General features: G+C 44.4%; 2 protein-coding genes across 2 annotated transcripts in view; both read right to left on the bottom strand.

The window, feature by feature from the left end:
* Nucleotides 1-895: 895 nt before the first annotated feature.
* Nucleotides 896-1,943, bottom strand: LOC106575227 (transcription factor 15-like). The gene is made up of 2 exons (XM_014151597.3): nucleotides 1,292-1,943; nucleotides 896-1,065 (listed from the first exon to the last, which is right to left on the bottom strand). Exons 1-2 carry the CDS (start codon nucleotides 1,790-1,792, stop codon nucleotides 1,033-1,035), a joined length of 534 nt encoding a protein of 177 aa, XP_014007072.1. The 5' UTR covers nucleotides 1,793-1,943; the 3' UTR covers nucleotides 896-1,032.
* A 7,264-nt stretch (nucleotides 1,944-9,207) lies between these two features.
* Nucleotides 9,208-22,692, bottom strand: part of LOC106575228 (von Willebrand factor D and EGF domain-containing protein) — a 32,909-nt gene continuing 19,424 nt past the window's right edge. The window contains exons 11-22 of the mRNA XM_082964379.1: nucleotides 17,625-18,148; nucleotides 17,443-17,529; nucleotides 16,644-16,800; nucleotides 16,179-16,274; nucleotides 15,454-15,549; nucleotides 14,185-14,280; nucleotides 13,841-13,936; nucleotides 13,166-13,262; nucleotides 12,434-12,529; nucleotides 11,892-11,987; nucleotides 9,964-10,061; nucleotides 9,208-9,747 (exon numbers count right to left, since the gene is read on the bottom strand). Coding sequence (XP_082820505.1) covers nucleotides 12,520-12,529; nucleotides 13,166-13,262; nucleotides 13,841-13,936; nucleotides 14,185-14,280; nucleotides 15,454-15,549; nucleotides 16,179-16,274; nucleotides 16,644-16,800; nucleotides 17,443-17,529; nucleotides 17,625-18,148 — 1,259 coding nt within the window. The 3' untranslated portion in view covers nucleotides 9,208-9,747; nucleotides 9,964-10,061; nucleotides 11,892-11,987; nucleotides 12,434-12,519. The remainder of the gene's footprint in view (nucleotides 9,748-9,963; nucleotides 10,062-11,891; nucleotides 11,988-12,433; nucleotides 12,530-13,165; nucleotides 13,263-13,840; nucleotides 13,937-14,184; nucleotides 14,281-15,453; nucleotides 15,550-16,178; nucleotides 16,275-16,643; nucleotides 16,801-17,442; nucleotides 17,530-17,624; nucleotides 18,149-22,692) is intronic.

Raw genomic sequence — 22,692 nt, 5'->3', positions numbered from 1 at the left:
TTGAGAAAGTTTTGTGCTAAAAAGCAGTTTTTTTTCCCATTTTAATGGAAATCTATTACATTAAGGTACTTTGTTAAGTAGAAATGATTTGATGGTGATATAAAAACAGCTGCATTGGGCCTTCAAAGGTGCAACCAGTACACATGCAGAACTATTGTGTTTGTGAATTGTGAAAAGGCTTGTGCAATACATGCAAGTAAACATTTCTCAACATACGGTATAACATTGAGCTCCCAAAAGCAGTGTTTACATATATGTATGTTACGTTTTCTTCTGTTCCACACCATGTTACATTTGACATGGAATATGATTTGATGTTGTGGTAAAGTTTGTAAACGCCAAGTGGGGTTGCTTCTGCTGTACTAGTGGGTTGAGGCCTACATATAACACTTTCATTCATCATATTTGAATTCAAGCACATTTATATTTGTTTTGCCTCCCCCATTTAGATTTCAAGACTCCCATGAAAGCAGTGGCTTATACTCATTTGCTAAGTGAACTATCCTGGTTAAAATGAAATACAATTTTACAGCTACCAAAGCATATTTGGGGCTATTGAATTGAGTTTGAATATATAATAATCAAGCAAGGCACCCTCTACTCAGTTGGCAAAAGATGAGTCAGTCAGGAGACAAGCCAACCAGTCCACTACTCTACTGACAGCAACCGCTGCATGGCCTAGGCTTGGGTTACAACCATGTGACTGGCTGCATGGGGGAGGCGAGACTGTGTTTTTAGGAGCGCGACACTAGGGCTTACTATTTCTGATACCGAAATAGCCCACAGTCAGGTGGAACCTTACACATTGTGCTCGAGTTACAATTTGACCAAAACACAGTGGATAAGACGCACGTGTAAGGAACGGAAAGTGCATTTCAGTGGGGGGGGGGGGTTTGTCCTAAGATTTAGCAAAAATATGTACAAAGTTATATCTTTTTTTTTTTTTTTACACTCGTAGGTACATGTAAACATCTGTGTGACTTGGTATGCTTCCTTGTTGCATCCTTGTCTTGACAGTAGTGCGTGCCCATGTCAAATGGCTGTGGGCTTTTCTCCATCTCTGAGCTGTGAGGGTAGAGAAATTGTAGTAGTTTACATTGAAATAAAACCGTTGAAATACTATTGATTGGGATGGCTGTTATGGAATTGCTCCAGTGTTAAATAAAGTACTGACCCATTATCTAAATGTAGCCAAATCCCATCCATTTTATTTTGTGGAGATTACGTGCAGCCTTCCATGATAGCCCACAGCCTGTCAACCAATATATACTGATTTATTTTGAGGACTCACCGTTTTCCTCTGGTTACTGAGACAGAAAGTGCATATGGGCCTTAGCGGGGGGCTGCTGCTACTGCTGTTGGTGCTGCTCTGCAGGATGCTGTGGTACCTGAGACAGGGCTGTCCGTCCAAACACTCGTCCCCCAGCAGCAGCACGTTGGCAAGGTGGGAGATGTAGCTGGACGCCAGGCGCAGCGTCTCGATCTTGGACAGTTTCCTGTCTGCCGGTTCTGTGGGGATGAGGGTGCGCAGCGCGGTGAACGCCGTGTTCACGCTGTGGGTCCTGTCCCGTTCCCGCGCGTTGGCTGCCTGTCTCTGTTTGCTAACGCCGGGCAGACGCCTGCTGCACCCCCTCTCCCTCTGCCTGGCTCCCTCCCGGCACCCTCCCTGAGGGCTACAGCCACCGCCCGTCGACTTGTTGTCGGAGCTCTCCTCGCTTCCGCTATCCAGCTCGTCCAGGTCGGAGGGGAAACCGTCCGGCGCGGCACCCTGTTCGCTCCCTGTGGACTTCATGGTGGACCTGACTGGGTGTCTAAGGCGGGGGACTGAGCTGGGGTTTGGGACTGGCTCTGCAACTGTGTCTGTTTCATGGCGCAGCCGACTGCTGCCAACCACTTTATAAAAGCAGAGTGAAAATAGCACCTGGGACCAGCTGCCGCCGTGTGATCCGGTGACTGGGGGTGGGGGATCCTGCGCTAACTGGGCTCACGCCATTCCCTTGGCAGAGCAGCATGCCATTTCTTGAATAACGGATCTGTTCTGGGCCCGGTCACCATGCATGCTGCCTCTGGAAAAGGAAAGACAGGTGGAGGCTAGAGAGGAGAGGCCACCTGTCGTGGTTCTTTGGGTGCTAGAGGTTTATATATATAACCCCCCCCCCCCCCCCCACAGAGCCAGCACACTTCCACTTTGCTCCTAACCCCTGCCCCTTGACCCCTAACCCTTCCATGTTTGCAGATCTGTAAGGTGGACGCAATATGGTGGAAGCTTGACCATTACACTGCTTATACTTATCCAGCACCTTCAGGGAGGGGTCAGGGTGTGACAGTGCGGATGCACTACATTAACCTTCTCCCACTCTCAGCCCAGGTAAAGACATGGTCATGCTGTGACTCTCTACTCCCACCTTCATCACGAAACCTTCATTTTCTCATCTCCTGTTTCCTGGAAGTCTTTCGTCTTCTCCCGCTGACTCAAACGCCGGTCTAACTACCGGAAGCCTCAACAACGTACACACATTCGCACAAACTTCTATTGCACGCAAAGGTGCAAAGGTCCCGAAATGATGATAATGCAAATCTGGACATAGTGAAAACATTCATCCGGTTTACGCTAGACCACTGTGTCAGTGAAATGACTGGTATTTAAAACACGTTGCACAGTTTCACGTTCGGATGTGTGTTCCTAGAAATCCTGTCAGTATGATTTGGTGAAGCGTTTCGGGGGAAGTGCTACTTCGTTACAGCATGTCAACAACTCTCAGAACTCAAATTCAAACTCCGTTTAAACCCCAGTGAAGGAATTACTTAGAGTCTTAAGAGTCATGACACCAGCTTTAGCGCCCGCCGACCAGGACCGTGAGTGAATAGTCCAGGTGTACCGGTCACCCTCCAGCTGTTCCTCCACCCCATGGCAGTCTCCCCATAACCTGTGCCGTCTTTAGCCTTGATATAAATATCTGTAAATGCACAAGTCACTTATATAGTGTTACTTCAGTAAACTTTAAGATCATCATACCAAGATTTTCGTCATGATACCAACAATAGTTTGTGTTCCCGAGAGCAATTGTGTGAAAATAGAATTCTAATCACAGCAATTTCATATCAATACGTTTGAATGATTTCAAAGGGCCAACTGAGCTAATCAATGCAGCCATAAATTGTGCAAATGAAAATATAAAAAATTGGGGGAGTTGATTTGTATGTGCATTGTCAAGTTGTTGTTTTGGTATTTCAGGTCTACACTATGGGTTATATAGCAATAGACTGCATGTCATCACTAGATGGCAATATAGCACTGGTGTGGAACTACAGTACTATGAGACATTTTGACAGAAGTACTTTTGACAGCCTTTCTTTGTGTAGGTGGGCACGGGCATACATGCACAGGAATGGTGCTGTGTCAGCCGTGTGTGGGCTGTGTGTGTGTGACAGCACATTGGTTGACTTACTAGTGACAAGTGCGTGACATGTTTGACGCAGCAGCTCTGTCACTAACACTGTTGACAGAGGGAGAGCTCAGAGGCAAACTGCTCCTGAGAGAGAGAGAGGGGGAACAGAGAGAGGAGAGGGATAGGGGAGAGAACCACAGGAGGTGGGAGAGACGAGGACGAAAGAGGAGAAAGATAGGGAGAGGAGAGGAGGGGGCTGAGAGATTCAAGGAACAAGGTGCAGGCCTACATGCTTGTCTGTCGGTGCTAAAAGAGAAGTGTGGTTAGGTGTAGTTTAGCTTTTTCTTTCATTTAGTAGGGTCATTCACAGCAGCTGCTTCTCCCCTTTGCTTCTGGACCATTATGCAACACTAGGAAACGTTGCACCTCCCAAATCACTTTGATTACCACCCATAGATATGTACAGGCACACTTTATTGGTAACTAAGAAGGGTTTAGAGAGATCAGACAGTGAGAGGGGGGACTGACAGAGTGAAAAGACAGAGAGAGAGAGAGAGAGAGAGAGAGAGAGAGAATAAAATAAAATACATTTGTATTTTGTCACATGCGTCGTAAACAACATGTGCGGACTAACAGTGAAATTGTAATTTACGGATCGTTTTCCAACAATGCAGAGTTAAACATAAAAAAATAGAAGTAGTGACACAAGGAATAAATACACATCGAATAACAATAACGAGTAAAAATAACATGGCTATTTACAGGCAGTGCCAGTACTGAGTCGATGTGCAGGGGTAAGAGGTAATTGAGGTAGCTATGTATATATAGGTAGGGGTAAAGTGACTAGGCAACAGGATAGATAACAGACAGTAGCAGCAGCGCATGTGTTTAGTGTGAAAGTGTGTGTGTGTGTGTGTGTGTTTGTGTGTGAGTGAGTGTGGTGTCACTATGCATGTGTGCGCATGTTAAGTGTGTGTGTGTGTGTGTGTGTGTGTGTGTGTGTGTGTGTGTGTGTGTGTGTGTGTGTGTGTGTGTGTGTGTGTGTGTGTGTGGTGTGTGTGTGTGTGTGTGTGTGTGGGGGGGGGGGGGGCGACGGATGTACATATTTCAGATCTTAGAGAGGAATGCCGATCCAGAGGAGGTGCTCCTCAAATTCCTCAGAAGGAAAGGTACTTCTCCTCAACAAAATAACAACACCTTTTTTATGTAAATAACAGCACATAATGTCTATGTTCATCAAATGTAATTTTATTGGTCACATACACATATTTAGCATATGTTATTGCGGGTGTAGCAAAATGCTTGTGTGTGTGTTGGGGTTTCAGTGTAAGTATGTGTGAATGTGTGGGTAGTCCAGTTTGTGTGCATAGAGTCAGTGCAACAGAGTTAGTGCGAAAAAGGGTCAATGCAGATAGTCCAGGTAGCGATTTGATTAGCTATTTAGCAGTCTTGTTTAGCAGTCTTATGGCTTGGGGTAGAAGCTGTTCACGGTGCTGTTGGTTCCAGACTTGGTGCACTGGTATTGCTTGCCGTGCAGTTGCAGAGAGAACACACTATGGCTGGACTGGCTGGAGTCTTTGACAATTTTTTGGGGCCTTCCTCTGACACCACCTGGTGTAGAGGTCCTGGATGGCAGGAAGCTTGGCCCCAGTGATGTACTGGGCCGTACGCACCACCCTCTGTAGCGCCTTTGCAGTCGGGTGGCTTGCAGTTGCCGTACCAAGTGGTGATACAGCCAGTCAAGATGCTCTCAGTGGTGCAGCTGTAGAACTGTTGAGGATCTGACAGAGACAGTCAGACAGAGACAGTCAGATAGACACAATCAGACAGAGACAGTCAGACAGACACAGTCAGACAGAGACAGTCAGACAGAGACAATCAGACACAATCAGACAGAGACAGTCAGACAGAGACAGTCAGACAGAGACAGTCAGACAGAGACAGTCAGACAGAGATCAGTCAGAGAGAGACAGTCAGACCGACGAGAGCAGTCAGAGAGAGACAGTCAGAGAGAGACAGTCAGACAGACACAGTCAGACAGAGACAGTCAGACAGAGACAGTCAGACAGAGACAGTCAGAGAGAGACAGTCAGACAGAGACAGTCAGACAGAGACAATCAGACAGACACAGTCAGACAGACACAGTCAGACAGACACAGTCAGACAGAGACAGAAAGGGAAGTTCTGACTAAATTTGTTGGAGAGGAAGATACGTTGTCATTTCTGTGACAAAATGAACAGTGTTTTTATTTAATGCAAGCAATTCTGTTATTCCAAAAGAAATACATTTCCATAAACTAATATCTTTCAGGATCTTGTGAGGGATAAACAGCAGAGAATACAACAGTAATTTCCATCACAAAGTTTGTTTCGCTTCTCAAAGTTTTAACTGTGAGAGACAATCGCTGAGGGTGGATCTCAGGCTTTCCCGTGATATTTATCATCCAGGAGTTAGTGAGGTTGCTACAGAATTATTCGGAACACTATTTCAAAAGCAGAGGCTGCTTGTTTGGGTTCAACTAGAATTAGCTGCCAGTATGCAGAGTACGGGGGATTAGAACAAAGATACGCAAACATCAACTGACTTGCAAAAAGACTAATCCTACTGAGCTCAAACAGGGCAACTAAGACTCATTTTAATGAGATTTGAAAACCAACGACAAAAGGCTGCTGGAGCAGAATAGCCTGTCGTAATTGGCTCAGAGTTGATGCAGTTGGGTGATGGTTTTATCTGTTTAATCCCCATTTCCTCCTCATCCTCCACCTCCAGTGACTCACATAGTGAATGTCTGTGGCCCCTGGGCTAGGTGAGGCATCCCTCTAACCCCTGTCCCCCTAACTCCCTCACTGCATCATTACCAGGGGCCTCATTTATAAATGGTTTGGTATGCCCAGATTTGATCATATATTGTTCATGGATATTACAAAAGGTGTACCACAGGGGTCAGTACTGGGAGCTGCTCTCTTTACTATTTATGTAAATAATAATGGTATATCTGTTAAAACTTGTATTATTCATCTGTATGCAAACAAGACTGTCATGTACGTCATTGCCCCAACTGTTGACCAGGCTTTGTTAGAGCTGCACAAAGCAAAAGGGGACCATCGCGCTCTTCCAGAAGCGTGGCTGGTGTGTGAAACCCATGAATTCAGACAAACAAAAGGTGTGATGGGACCGCACTCAAAAAGATGTTGCATGAAGCTTACTTAATGTGTAAAAGTAAGCTTTATGGGACATATTTTTGAGTGCGGACCCATCACACCTTTTGTGTGTTAGAGCTGCAATCTGACCTTGTTACCTTACAGAAAGCCTTGGTTGGCTTAAAACTTGTACTTATTGCAGGAAGGACTACATATATGTTGTTCTCTAGTTCTCACAAGAATGTTTCAGATGGACTACATATTTATTCATTGGACGGTTTGACAAAGACTTAATGCTTAAAAAACATACGGATGACCTAGTTAAAAAGCTAAGATTTAAAGTGGGCTCCTTTTTTATAAATACAATTGAAGACAGAAGTTTACATACACTTAGGTTGGAGTCATTAAAACTCGTTTTTCAACCACTCGACAAATTTCTTGTTAACAAACTATAGTTTTGGCAAGTCGGTTAGGACATCTACTTTGTGCATGACACAAGTAATTTTTCCAACAATTATTTACAGACAGATTATTTCACTTATTTCATTATTTCACTATATCACAATTCCATTGGGTCAGAAGTTTACATACAGTAAGTTGACTGTGCCTTTAAAAAGCTTGGAAAATTCCAAAAAATTATGTCATGGCTTTAGAAGCTTCTGATAGGCTAATTGACATCATTTGAGTCATTTGGAGGTGTACCTGTGGATGTATTTCAAGGCCTACCTTCAAACTCAGTGCCTCTTTGCTTGACATTATGGGAAAATCAAAAGAAATCAACCAAGACCTCAGAAAACAATTGTAGACCTCCACAAGTCTGGTTCATCCTTGGGAGCAATTTCCAAATGCCTGAAGGTACCACGTTCATCTGTACAAACAATAGGACGCAAGTATAAACACCATGGGACCACGCTGCCATCATACCGCTCAGGAAGGAGACGCGTTCTGTCTCCTAGAGATGAACGTACTTTGGTGCGAAAAGTGCAAATCAATCCCAGAACAACGGCAAAGGACCTTGTGAAGATGCTGGAGGAAACAGGTACAAAAGTATCTATATCCACAGTAAAACGAGTCCTATATCGACATAACCTGAAAGGCCGCTGAGCAAGGAAGAAGCCACTGCTCCAAAACTGCCATAAAAAGCTAGACTATGGTTTGCAACTGCACAAAGATTGTGCTTTTTGGAGAAATGTCCTCTGGTCTGATGAAACAAAAATAGAACTGTCTGGCCATAATGACCATCGTTATATTTGGAGGAAAAAGGGGGAGGCTTGCAAGTCGAAGAACACCATCCAAACTGTGAAGCACGGGGGTGGCAGCATCATGTTGTGGGGGTGCTTTGCTGCAGGAGGGACAGGTGCTCTTCACAAAATAGATGGCATCATGAGGAGGGAAATTATGTGGATATATTGAAGCAACATCTCAAGGCATCAGTCAGGAAGTTAAAGCTTGGTCGCAAATGGGTCTTCCAAATGGACAATGACCCCAAGCATACTTCCAAAGTTGTGGCAAAATGGCTTAAGGACAACAAAGGCAAGGTATTGGAGTGGCCATTACAAAGCCCTGACCTCAATCCTATAGAAAATTTGTGGGCAGAACTGAAAAAGTGTGTGCGAGCAAGGAGGCCTACAAACCCTGACTCAGTTACAACAGCTCTGTCAGGAGGTATGGGCCAAAATTTTGGGAAGCTTGTGGAAGGCTACACGAAACGTTTGACCCAAGCTAAACAATTTAAAGGCAATGCTAAATACTAATTGAGTGTATGTAAACTTCTGACCCACTGGGAATGTGATGAAAGAAATAAAAGCTGAAATAAATCATTCCCTCTACTATTATTCTGACATTTCACATTCTTAAAATAAAGTGGTGATCCTAACTGACCTAAGACAGGGAATGTTTACTAGGATATAAATGTCAGGAATTGTGAAAACTGAGTTTAAATGTATTTGGCTAAGGTGTATGTAAACTTCCGCCTTCAACTGTAGATCTTGCCTCTCCCTAAATAGCAGGAAGCAGGATGTATAGTCAACCTTCTTGCTTGTTCTTGATTATGGGGACACCCTTTACCAGATTGCAGCAGTCACTACTCTACTCTCTTTTGGATGCCGTCTACCATAGGGACATTTGTTTTATCACTGGTGACAGTTTTAATACTCATCACTGCATCCTTTATCAAAAGGTTGGCTGGTCCTCATTAAAGTCCCATAGATCAATTCATTACTCCCTATTTGTTCACAAAGCCCTACTACACAAGCTTTCAACTTACCTAACTTTGTTGTTAAAGTATAAAAATAAAAAAAACACGAGAGACCAAACCATGGTTGGTTAACTCTTGAGATTTCTCAGGGCTCCACCGAATTAGGTAAATCAGCTTTTAGTTTTAATGCACCTCATTACTGGAACCAACTGCAAAATACACTGGAATTGGATGCTCTGATGCCGCATAGGGAAAATGTAAATATTGATTGGGGAACGATTTGCTGTGGAATATGGCTGTTTTCTTGATTGTTTGTTGTGCTGTATTTTAGTTTGTTTTTCTGATTTCCATTTGATTTGGTCTATGAATTGTATGTGCAGATTGTTTGTGCAGGGCTCCTTTGCGAAAGAGACCCTGATCTCAATGGTGACCTGTTTAAATAAAGCTCAAATAAAAAATATAGACATTACACAAACCACATTTCTTCTCACATTTTAAGAAAGGAATTGTATGCAGAATGAGAATCAAGACTATGTATTGTACATAACAAATGGACTTTAATAGCATACATTGCCTGGGTTTGATTTGTGAGTAATACAAAACCTATTTGATGATATGTACAACAGCTTAAAATTATAAAACATCAGACAACCAAATAAATAACGATTCCAAGTGAGTTTTTAGTTTGATCGTAAACTGCCAACTTGGTGAGTTTGTTCCACAGTATACAGGACTGTTTTGTGCTTTGTTTTAATCTTGTAAAAAAGCCAGACTTTAATAGATAAAATACAGTATTATTGGTTCTAAGAAAAAAAAAATACAAATATTATACATATATTGGTCATGTACAGATCATAATCTTTGGAATTGTGACTATTATTTTGAAGAAACAAAAGCCATGGGCATTGAGAATCCAAATATTCAGTGTGGTGGTTCCATTAGGAGTATCATTGTCTTGTTTCAGCCCAGCATCTTCAGTACATAGTTCACAGTCCTGCATCAGCCACGTGGAATTGGGAGCTGAAAAAACACCATACATATTTTGTCCACACTTATTCCACCGTGCATTCATACAGTCTTGAAATGGACCAGCCAATGCAAAAAAGTGGAAAAGCCCCCATCAACAAGATATTCCTGACTTTCAAGCCTAAACTTGGTGCTCAGCTTTCAAATTATATTCCCAATTCCTCTCTTGATTCCAGTCACAGTAAGTGTTGGGGTGATGTATCTACTTACCTTATGGGAACACAGGACCCCTGAATATCCTTTCCTGCAGGCACAGACATTAGGGCGGATACAACGGCTCCCGTAAAGACACGTCTGTTCACAGTTTGCTGTAGAAATGACAGAGAAATCACAACGTAGCATTGAGAGAGCGAAAGAGAGAGAGAGAGAGAGAGAGAGAGAGAGAGAGAGAGAGAGAGAGAGAGAGAGAGAGAGAGAGGGAGAGAGAGAGAGAGAGAGAGAGGCAGCAGGTGAGGGACAAGTCCTATATCAGCCTAGCATCCTAATAATGACATCGTCATAATGACAGAACTGACACTAATCTCTCTCCACTCATATTACCACCCTGAGGATTCTGGGTAAGTCCCAGAGAGGGGCCAAAATGGAGCCATGAGAACACAGTTACCATAATCATCCCATCAAACCTCTGAATCATTACCATGCATAACTAAATGCGAACACTGGGACTGAGTCTGCCTTTGAATTTAAGGCAGGAATGACTTTATTATACACTTGAATACCCCTGTGTGGACTGAATTTTATAGATTTTATTACGCCGTATACTTGGGAGATTTACTTACAGCTATTAGTGGTTTGATAGAAAGAAAGAAATAAATAGGGCTGAGGCAGTGTAAACAGATAAACAGAAATGATGAATCATCTTTACGGACGGTGACTTCACTATAAAGGGAGTTAAGTACTTCCGTTCCTCTCATGACTCCCGAGTCATTCTTCAAAGTCATGTATTGGCTGCTTAATGCTGGGATGCTGAACAAGCTCATGCAGGAACTACTAGTGAACCTCTGATGAGATGTAGCTGTTAGTGTTTGTGTGTGTAACAAACACACATCGGATTGTTAACGTGGTTGTGGTTCTTGTTGCTGCTGCTGCTATGACCAGATGATACAAGTTGTTAACGGAGAGCTTCTTAAGTAAGCATGGTGGGGGTGAGAGTGAGCTGACGAGGGACGTTTAAGAGATATATGAAACTGGCAATAAACGTCAATAAAAGAGAACTATTGTAAAATATACTGTGTCCATAAAAATGTATATAGTGTGTATAACCTGGAAGTAGAAGCCTAAGGGTTGTTGTCCACTAGTTTACTCCAATTAGGGGAGGGGTGGTAGGGTCAGGGGAACATAATAAAGGAAATAAAATACAATTAAAATAAATATATGGGGGATTGGAAATGATGCAGACAATTACATTGATGGAAGCCACAATCTATCTGCAATATTAAAGCTGATCTACCCCCTTAGAAAATAAAGAAATAAATAAAGATGTTAATCAGCGGTAACTCTGGGGGAATAACCACCGTCTAAATCGGTATCTCATTGGTATCATAAACCAGCCCAGTACTGTCTAGAGCTGGTCTCAGGAGTCACCAGAGGAGGCTGGTGGGAGGAGCTATAGGAGGACGGGCTCATTGTAATGGCTGGAATGGATTGAATGGAACAGTGTCAAACACATCAAACATAAGGAAACCTCAGGTTTGACTTCTAGCCATTACAATGAGCCTGTCCTCCTATAGCTCCCCCCCACCAGCCTCCTCTGGTCTACACCTAACAATGTAATTGTAGTAGAGACTTGGCCTACGCCAGACACACATAACAGGGGAAGGAGACAGAACATTGATCACAGAGAGAGTTCCACTCTCCACAGAAGAACTAGGGTGGTGGGATGCAATTAACAGCTGATTTCAGATAGTTAACCTAAACACACCATTCTCTTCAGAGAGGAAGTAAGTGTGTGTGTGTGTGTGTGTGTGTGTGTGTGTGTGTGTGTGTGTGTGTGTGTGTGTGTGTGTGTGTGTGTGTGTGTGTGTGTGTGTGTGTGTGTGTGTGTGTGTGTGTGTGTGTGTGTGTGTGTGTGTGTGTGTGTTTGTGCGTGCGTGCGTGCGTGCGTGCACAAGCAGGCTCGCGTATGTAGGCATACTTACAGACTTGGCATAGCATGCCCTGCCAGCCTGGAGGACAGTGGCAAGTGTTATGGCCAACACACTCTCCTCCATTCAGACACTTCTGTAGACAAGTGGCTGGGGAACGACAACACAACATCAATCAATTCACTGCTGATGAATGAGTTAGCTATGGCTTATGAATGAGTTACGTATAGCTTATGAATGAGATGTATGGCTTATGAATGTTCTAAATGTATTGTTATGAATGTGTTATGAAGTCCTTATGTAGGAACCATTGAAATAAATAGTGTTACCAGAAAATCTTTTGGTATGTTATAATTGTGTCCATATTGTGCTATAAACAGCCTTGTACAAAGCGCTTTACAAGCTGGTAACATTCTATGTGACTACCTGCTGCTATTAAATGCTTGTTTGTGAGGGCATGACACAGCATGCCATCGGTGAACCACTACACATCCCAAACGCCATGATTAATTGTTTCCGTACGCACATGCCTCCACAGCTAGCATCTGTTTACAGGTAGCAGTGCAACAGAGGAACTCCTACGTGAGCCCACTTACGTTTATCGCACCGCTTCCCTCTTCATCCAGATGGACAGGCACACACATCTGGACCCACGCACCGCCCGCCGTTCATACACATGGGCTCACATACACCTGCGTAAGGGAGGGAGGGAGGGTGGGAAGGAGCGGGAGAGACTAGAACTTACCATCTCAGTCATACATATTGACCAGGAATAACTATCCACAGTATCTCACACGGCAGAGAGAGATTTTCAACTGACCCATTTACTGTACCTGATAGGCGTCATCAATGCAGTGGAGAGGAGAGCCAGTTCTACCATGAGCACATTGCCGAAGCTATCACGGCACTAATAACCCATTAGTAGCAGGTTGGTAATGTATAGCTAAATTAAAACCTTAACGTAAAAACCCCTGCATGCATCACTACTCTTAGTCAATAGCACTCCATAGCATCAATTTGACTATACCCAGTCTCCACATGAAGCTCTGAAATGTTGGTTCCTGCTCCCTCGGGTGGAGCCTCTTACTGGGTGCATCCATCAAATGCTCCCATCATCCATATGGCTCAATTTACCCGCCAATATGCTGTACATTAACAAGGCTCTGGAATTAACTGGCTCCACTGTGTTGAGGGCACTTTGTCAGACTGACACGCATATGGCGGTGGGTAATAGATGACGAGGAGGAGGAGGAGGGGGAGGAGGGGTAGAGGACGAAGAGAGGAGAGGGAGGCCGTGGAGGAGGAGGAGGTGGCGTGGCTTTGCTCACTTTTTTTCACCGCGCCACCCGGTGTATCCCTCGGCGCAGGAGCAGACGCTGTTCCTCATGCATACGCCCCCGTTCTTACAGGGAGGGCTGCAGACAGCTGGGAAACAGCAAGAGATAGAAAGAGAGGGGAGAGATGGAGAAAGAGAGCGATAAAGAGAGGCGGGGAGCGATGGAGGTGAGAGAGAGTGGGGGGGAGAGAGAGAGAGAGAGAGAGAGCGAGAGGCAGGGGGCGATGGAGGGGAGAGAGAGTGGGGGAGAGAGAGAGAGAGAGAGAGCGAGAGGCAGGGGGCGATGGAGGGGAGAGAGAGAGAGAGTGGGGGGAGAGAGAGAGTGGGGGGGGGAAGAAAAAGAGAGAGAGAGAGAGGTGGGAGAGAAAGAGATGTACCTGTCAATCTATTGTCTATTGGATTAGTTTTCCTTTCATCCAACAAGTAAATACACAAGTCAAAACTCCCACAGCAGGCCCATGACTCTGTGCGTCGTCAGGACAGTATGTGGACAAGGACATGGGCAGACTGAATGGTGTGTGTGTGGCTCATCTGGTAAGAGTGTGATGCTAGCAATGCCAAGGTTGTGGAGACCACACACTAAAAATGTATGCAACCACTTTACTGTAAGTCACGTTGGATAAAAGTGTCTCCTAAGTGCAACAATTAAATGAAGAGTGTAATTTACCGTTTTGACACTGGGCGCCGTAGAAGCCCTGGGGACAGCCACAGGTGTTCAGACGAAGACACGTCCCTCCGTTCAGACACATAGGGGAGCACACAGCTGGAGGACAGACACTCAGAACGGTCAACCAATCAACTGACCAATCAATCAATCAATCAATCAAATGTGTTTATAAAGGCCTTCATACATCGACATTTGTCACACAGTGCTTTACAGTAGCCCAACCTAGACCCCAAAGAGCAAGCAGAAGGACAGAAGAACACACCAGGAAGGGTAGCTGCTGCATGCACAACAGCTAATGGGGAGACTAATAAACTAAAAGAAAGTGCCCAGGACCAGAGCTGTACCTGTCTCACAGGAGGGTCCGGTCCAGCCAGGCAGACAGGAACACTCGTCAGGAGACACACACTCTCCTCCGTTGTGACAGTGGCGGTTACACACCACTGCGGAACAGATAGATGGGATAGAGTGAGCAACACAGAGATACCATATAATTGTAAGGTTCTACCTGGATTTTTGTGAAAACTGACTTGTTGACGTAGCATTGTTCTGGACAATGTTCTCAACCTATATAGTATGCCCCAATTCATGTTGTTAAGTTAAAAAGAATACAAGATTAAAACAAATGTTCACACCATTCAAAACAATGAGGGTTTGGAACTTTACAGCTAATTATCTCAGAATCATATTTTGGCAGATAAAACCATATAATTCCAAGGTCTCGATATCACTAGAGTGGTTCATGTCATAAACTTTTCTAACTCTAGCGATACAGTCCCATTTCATTCTGTGGTGAGGAGGGACACAGCCTTGGCAGTAACGCCATTGGTTTGCCAAGTCCAATCCAATTTCAATGTGAGTAACCTGACAAAGATCCATCTGGGAATAAAATACTAATTAAGGGTTGCAAATCAAATCAAATGTTATTTGTCACGTGCGCCAAATACAACAGGTGTAGACCTTACCGTGAAATGCTTACTTACAAGCCCTTAACCAACAATGCAGTTCAAGAAAGAGTTAAGAAAATATTTACTAAATAAACTAAAGTAAAACATTTTATAGAAAAGTAACACAATAAAATAAGAATAACGAGGCTATATACAGGGGGTACCGGTACTGAGTCAATGTGCGGGGGTACAGGTTAGTTGAGGTAATTTGTAGGTAGGGATAAAGTGACTATGCATAGATAATAAACAGTGAGTAGCAGCAGTGTAAAAACAAAGGGCGGGGGCTGTCAATGTAAATAGTCCGAGTGGCCACTTCATTAACCTCTTATAGTTGTTCAGCAGTCTTATGGCTTGGGGGTAGAAGCTGTTAAGGAGCCTTTTGGACCTCGACAGTACCACTTTCCGTGTAGTAGCAGAGGGAACAGTCTATGACTTGGGTGACTGGAGTCTTTTACAATTTTTTGGGGGCCTTCTTCTGACACCGCCTAGTATATAGGTCATGGATGGCAGGAAGCTTGGCCCCAGTGGTGTACTGGGCTGTACGCACTACCCTCTGTATGTGGTGAAGCAGTCCTACTGCGTGGGTCCTACTTCATTTGAACAATGTGTGAGTGATGGCATATTCAATTTGCATGATGAATGATTTGTGATGATGTGTGTTGAACTCACTGGTCTCACATCTGGGGCCCACAAATCCGTAGGGACAGGAGCAGGTGCCGGGTCCCACGCACGTTCCTCCGTGCTCACAGGGCAGACTGCACAGAGCTGTGGGTGGGGATGTTATGAATGTGTTATGCATGGGTTATGAACGTGTTATGCATAGGTTATGAATGTGCTATGAAGTTCTTATGTAGGTACCCTTCAAATAAAGTATTTAATGGGAAAATAATCATGAAAATAAGCAGCCGGGCTTTGCCCTCACATTTTCTACATCCGTCAGCTTGGACTAGGAACCAGTGTCTCACTACAGCTTGGTTTAACCTCATCTCCATTGCATTGGTGGGGTGGACTGTGATTCTGAGCTGTAGGTGGCAGTAGTGTTTCAAGCCTCTGTCAGTAATGTCCCAAACCAGATCAAGGAGAGAGGCCTTATCAAATGCCCACAACTGCTTCATTAGATCTGCACGCGCTCGCACGCAACACACCCAAATGTACAGTACCGGACATGGACCGGACTTCCCTCAGCAGTGCCTTCCCGTATTTGAGTGATGAGCTTGCGTTCTCTGTGTGACGACAAGCTCCTGTCTGTGGTCTGACACAGAGACAGTTCTGATTGGCCCCTAACGAGAACAGATAAGCCGCGGCCCACGTCACCCTATTCCCTACGTTACGCACTACGTTTGACCAGATCCCTGTGGGCAAATGTGCCATTTGGGATGCAGACGTATAATTACCTGTCTCACACGTCACCCCGTGGTAGCATTTCAGGCACTCACACGCCCCCGGGGCGACGCACTGGCCTCCGTTCCTACACTCAGGTTTACAGATCGCTGAAGAGAAGATTGGAAAGACGTCAAACGATATGGAAGGCCTGTCAGGTTAAGCAATGCATGGGAATCAAAAACAACAATATCAGGATGATGATGTGGTATTTTGAGAGACTAAGAGAGCGAGAGAGAGAGAGAGAGAGAGAGAGAGAGAGAGAGAGAGGAGAAGAGGGAGGGAGAAAGAGAGAGAGAGCGAGAGAGAGAGAGAGAGAGAGAAAGAGAGAGAGAGAGAGTGAGGGGAGAAGAGGGAGGGAGAAGGAAGAGAGAAAGCAAGAGAGAGAGAGAAAAAGTGATAGGGGAGAAGAGGGAGGGAGAAAGAGAGAGAGAGTGAGAGAGAGAGAGAGAGAAAGAGAAGAGAAGAGAGAGTTTTACCTGTTTGACAGTTGGTCCCGGCGAAGCCTGGTTTACAGCGGCATGTGTTGGGAGCAGCACACTCAATGTTCCTGCCATACGCATGCCTGCACACAGCTATAGATAACAGGCAGGCAGGCGACACACACACACACACACACACACACACACACACACACACACACACACACACACACACACACACACACACACACACACACACACACACACACACACACACACACACACACACACACACACACACACACACACACAGAGGCAGCACCATAGGCCAATTACAAGCTGCTTCCATCTATTCCAACTCCAACCTCCCTTACTGCATCTGCACAGAAACATCTATCGACTCAACCCAACCCACGCTGCTCTGGTACAGAGAGCACTCAGCTAGTCAGCTTGAAAAACGACCATCATTAGGAGGCCTTTTGGAGAGGCTAGAGAAAGGCATCACTTTCATTCATAGAAAAGGATTGATGCACAGGTGGTACTCAATACAGCCGGTTAATAGCAATGGTAATGGACCAGTGATAATAGATAATAGATAATAGATAATAGAGTTTCTCAAAGCAGTAGCTCTTTCTCAAGCAGTGATACAGTGATAACATATAGTGTTTCTCAAAGCAGTAGCTCTTTCTCAAGCAGTGATACAGTGGTACAGTAGCTCTTTCTCCAGAAGAGGAATCAACCTTGGGCCTACTTAACAAGCCTCTTAAATTTTTGCACCTCTCATGTTCCTTTTTGTCTTTTTGTCACATTGTTCCATAATCTTTTGTTTTTATATGAATAAATACAATAGAAATACCTCTGCATGTTTGTCTGTCTCCGGTGTATCCCAGGGGACACCTTCCACAGTGGAAGCCCCCGTCCCTGGTGGGTTCACAGGGGACCCCTGGGAAACAGGGCATGTCAGCGCAGGTCAGAGGCCGCTCCCGCTCCACTGCCACAGTATCACTGATCCTGGTCCCACGGTGGAAGTGGGGAGACGTGGCCATGTGGAGGGGGGGAGTAAAGGGGGTGGGTGTGGTGGTACTTTTGGGCAGAGGTGGTGAGGGTGAGGGAGAGCAGGGGTTCCTGTGGGTGGTCAGGTAGGTCAGAGGGGTTCGAGCCAGGCCCCGTCAGTGCTCCGTCGGCGAAGAACTCGGACTCGGAAAGGGAGTAGGTAAGGGAGGATAGGGCTGCGGTCAGCGGGGCCACAGCTTTAGGGAGGGTCCAGGGCTTGGTCAGGGTGGGCACCACTACCACATCTATGAGCTTCCCCTGGCTTGTCTGCCTGGACTCTGTGTTGGCTGAGGAATGGGGTGGAGTCACCTTGGATTGTGGTGGTGTAACCGTGGGGTAGGTGGAGTATGGAGGAGTAACCTTGGAAGAGGTGGCACTCCGCACGACAGCTACAAACTCTCTGGTTGTCACCTTGAGTGTGGTAGTGCTGGCATTGGTACCTGTTTTGGCACGAGTCCTAGTGAGGGCACTGATGGAATGATGACTGCCTGTGGTAAGGCTGTGGGAACCTTCAGGTGACATAGGGGTGTGTCTAGGAAATTGGGGCGTGGCCGCCTCTCTCCACCCAGTGATTGCCCCTCGGGCGGGCGAGAGGGGAGGGTGCGGGGGGCTCTGATAGGCTCCCCTGGAGACTGGCGAGGAGAGACGTTTGACTGTGTGCCTGGGGGGCAAGGTGGGAAGGTGGAGTTGGGACACTTTACTGTTGCTGTGGTGGTAGGGTTTGCTGCTCTTGGCTAGTGTCAGCTGCTGCTGGGTCAGGTGAGGGTTACCCGAGGAGAGATAATGATGTGACACAAAAAAAAAACTCTATACCTAATGTATAAGGTTACACTCTTAGCAAAAAGGATTCCAAAGGGTCCTTTGCCTGTCCCCATCCAGGTAGAAACCTTTTTGGTTCCAGGTAGAACTAGTTTGGGTTCCATGTAGAACCCTCTGCAGAAAGGGTTCTACATGGAACCAAATGGGTTCTACCTGGTCCTTCAATGGGTTCTCCTTTGGGGAAAGCTGAAGAACCCTTTTAGGTTCTAGATAGCACCTTTTTTAACAGTGTAGGGTTAGGGTTGTGGTTGAGGGTTAGGATTGAAGTGGAATGTAGACAAGCTGGACTCTCCAAATAAAAGTATTACAGCAGTATAAAATGTCATTACATCATCAGACACAGTGCAAAACAAAACAAAGATGATGATCTGTTCTAATTAACTTCTCTAAGGTAGGGGGCAGTATTCAGAAATTCAGATGAATAACGTGACCAAACTAAACTGCGTGCTTCTCGGGCCCAGAAGGTAGGATATGCATATTATTAGGAGATTTGGATAGAAAACACTCTGAAGTTTCTAAAACTGTTTCAATGATGTCTGTGAGTATAACAGAACTCATATGGCAGGCAAAAACCTGAGAAAAAATCCAACCAGGAAGTGACATGTAGTTTTTCCTATCTAATCCATATCGAAACTACAGTGTCTGTGGGGTCATTTTGCACTTCCTAAGGCTTCCATTGGCTGTCAACAGTCTTTAGAAACTTGTTTCATGGGTCTCCTGTTTCTGGGCAGAGAATAGGAGCTCAGTCAATCAGTGGACTGCCTGGGACCAGTGAGTTGTTTACTGTGCGGGCACACTGGCGCGCCGCTCCTTCTTTTTCCTCTGTAATGAATATGCTATTGTCTGGTTGGAATATTATCTAAGTTTTATGTTAAAAAGACCCTAAGGATTGATTGTAAACATCGTTTGACATGTTTCTACGAACGGTAATGGAACTATTTGACTTTTCGTCTCTGGTTTCACGCTCACGCGTTATGCCTTTGGATTAATGATCTGAACGCGCAAACAAAAGGAGGTATTTGGATATAAATATGGAGTTTTTCGAACAAAAATAACATTTCTTGTGGAAGTGGGAGTCCTGGGAGTGCATTCCGATGAAGATCAGCAAAGGTAAGGGAAGATTTATAATACTAATTCTGAGTTTAGTTGACTCCAGAACTTGGCGGGTAACTGTATAGCTTGCTTTGATGGCTGAGCTCTGTACTCAGCCATCAGCCATAGTTATTGAAAGAATATTGAAAAATGTGCTTTCGCCGTAAAGCTATTTTAAAATCTGACACAGCGGTTGCATTAAGGAGAAGTGTATCTATAATTCTTTCAATAACTGTTGTAAAGTTTATCAACGTTTATGATGAGTATTTTTGTAAATTGATGTGCTCATTCATCGGAGGTTTTGGTGGGAATACATTTTCTGAACATCACGCGCCAATGTAAAATGGGGTTTATGGATATAAATATGAACTTTATCGAACAAAACATACATGTATTTTGTAACATTGAGTCCTTTGAGTGTCATCTGATGAAGATCATCAAAGGTTAGTGATTCATTTTAGCTGTATTTCTGTTTTTTGTGACGCCTCTCCTTGCTTGGAAAATGACTGTGTGGTTTTTCTTGTTTAGGCGCTGTCCTAACATAATCTAATGTTATGCTTTCGCCGTAAAGCCTTTTTGAAATCGGATACTGTGGTTGGATTAAGGAGGATCTTATCTTTAAAATGGTGTATAATACTTGTGTGTTTGAGAAATTTGAATTATGAGATTTTTGTTGTTTTGAATTTGCCGCCCTGCTATTTCACTGGCTGTTGATAGTGTGTACCGCGGGTGGGACGGTCACGTCCCACATACCCAAGAGAGGTTAACAGCTGCTATAAACACTGATGTTGACACAGAACATGGTTGGAACAGAATCAAGACCACCATTGGACACCTCATGGGAACAATAAAGTTATTCAAATTCAAATTGAAATTAAATAAAAGTGTTATGGGTGTGGGGTCTCGACAAATATTACCCGACACCAGTTTTAATGACATCTTGAGAGACGCCACCCAACACTTCATTGATTTATTGTCCCCTACTGAGACTAACTGGAAACATCGCCTGTTTTGAAACCTCACAAAAGATGCCGAAATCACTTCATAGAGGAATCTGATACACAGTGAGGGAATTATAAACCACACACAAACGCATGCACACACACGCACATACTGAAGCAGCTGGACTGAAAGGGAACTGACTGTGTAGAAAGTCATGACAACAGGGGTTGGGTATTAAACACTAATGTGATTTAGAAAGGTGGCGGCACAAATTATGAGATGCACTAAAAGGATTTATTTAGTACAATTAAGAGAAATGTCATCACACTGGCTGGGTGAAGAAACAAAAGACATAAACACTGCCCAAAAATATTGAAACACTCTAAACTAGTCTGTGCTCTTCAAAACAGCCCGGCATGGGTCCCATCCACTCAATAGTAGGACTGACTATACTTTAACTCTCACTCAGAATAAATATGTTTTATTTTTTCACATCCTCATGAAAGATGAACACATGAGAAAAGCATATTCCACTGACATGAATTGATCATCTGGAAGTGCCTGCTGTTGACTTGGACAGTAGACACACAGGGACAGAGAGTCCAAAGAAGAAGGGACAAATACGGAGGATATAAAACAGAACTAAACTGAGAGGAAAAGATGGAGTGCAAAGCTCTCCACATTTCACTGATCTACAAAAAAACGTGATGATTAGCATATTAAGCTTATTAATAGGGCAGCCTGGCCTCGGAGCCATACGAAGCATACTATTTGTAATTTTATGGACCTCCAATACGTATGATATGTTCTAATGGTCTAGTTCAGGGTTCCCCAACTGGCGGCCCGCGGGCCGAATCCAGCTGAATTTGGCCAGCGGGTGGTTTTATTTGGCCCCCCAAGTTTTCAGAGAAAAAAATTATGAAGTTACATTTTATTTATATTTGTATTGCTGGACATACAGTTGAAGTCGGAAGTTTACATACACTTAGGTTGGAGTCATTAAAACTAGTTTTTCAACCACTCCACACATTTCTGTAGTTTTGGCAAGTCGGTTAGGGGTTGAGGTTGAATCTGTTTACAGACAGATTATTTCACTTATAATTCACTGTATCACAATTCCAGTGGGTCAGAAGTGTACATACACTAAATTGACAGTGCCTTTAAACAGCTTGGAAAATTGCAGAAAATGATGTCACAGCTTTAGAAGCTTCTGATAGGCTAATTGTGGATGTATTTCAAGGCCTACCTTCAAACTCAGTGCCTCTTTGCTTGACATCATGGGAAAATCAAAAGAAATCAGCCAAGACCTCAGAAAAAGAATTGTAGACCTCCACAAGTCTGGTTCATCCTTGGGAGCAATTTCCAAACTCCTGAAGGTACCATGTTCATCTGTACAAACAATAGTGTGCAAGTATAAACACCATGGGACCACGCAGCCGTCATACCACTCAGGAAGGAGATGCGTTCTGTCTCCTAGAGATGAACGTACTTTGGTGCAAATCAATCCCAGAACAACAGCAAAGGACCTTGTGAAGATGCTGGAGGAAACAGGTACAAAAGTATCTATATCCACAGTAAAACAAGTCCTATATCGACATAACCTGAAAGGCCGCTCAGCAAGGAAGAAGCCACTGCTCCAAAACCACCATAAAAAAGCCAGACAGCGGTTTGGAACTGCACATGGAGACAAACATCATACTTTTTGGAGAAATGTCCTCTGGTCTGATGAAACAGAAATAGAACTGTTTGGCCATAATGACCATTGTTATGTTTGGAGGAAAAAGGGGGAGGCTTGCAAGCCGAAGAACACCATCCCGGGGGTGTCAGCATCATGTTGTGGGGGTGATTTGCTGCAGGAGGGACTGGTGCACTTCACAAAATAGATGGCATCATGAGGAAGAAGAATTATTTGGATATATTGAAGCAACATCTCAAGACATCAGTCAGGAAGTTAAAGCTTGGTCGCAAATGGGTCTTCCAAATGGACAATGACCCCAAGCATACTTCCAAAGTTGTGGCAAAATGGCTTAAGGACAACAAAGTCAAGGTATTGGAGTGGCCATCACAAAGCCCTGACCTCAATCCCATAAAACATTTGTGGGCGGAACTGAAAAAGTGTGTGTGAGGAAGGAGGCCTAAAAACCTGACTCAGTTACACCAGCTCTGTCAGGAGGAATGGGCCAAAATTCACCCAACCCAC

This window comes from Salmo salar, chromosome 17, assembly GCF_965601325.2.
Source record: "Salmo salar chromosome 17, fSalSal1, whole genome shotgun sequence".
Taxonomy (NCBI): Eukaryota; Metazoa; Chordata; class Actinopteri; order Salmoniformes; family Salmonidae; genus Salmo; species Salmo salar.
The sequence above is the reverse complement of the archived record's forward strand: the minus strand, read 5'-3'. Positions and strand labels throughout refer to the sequence as shown.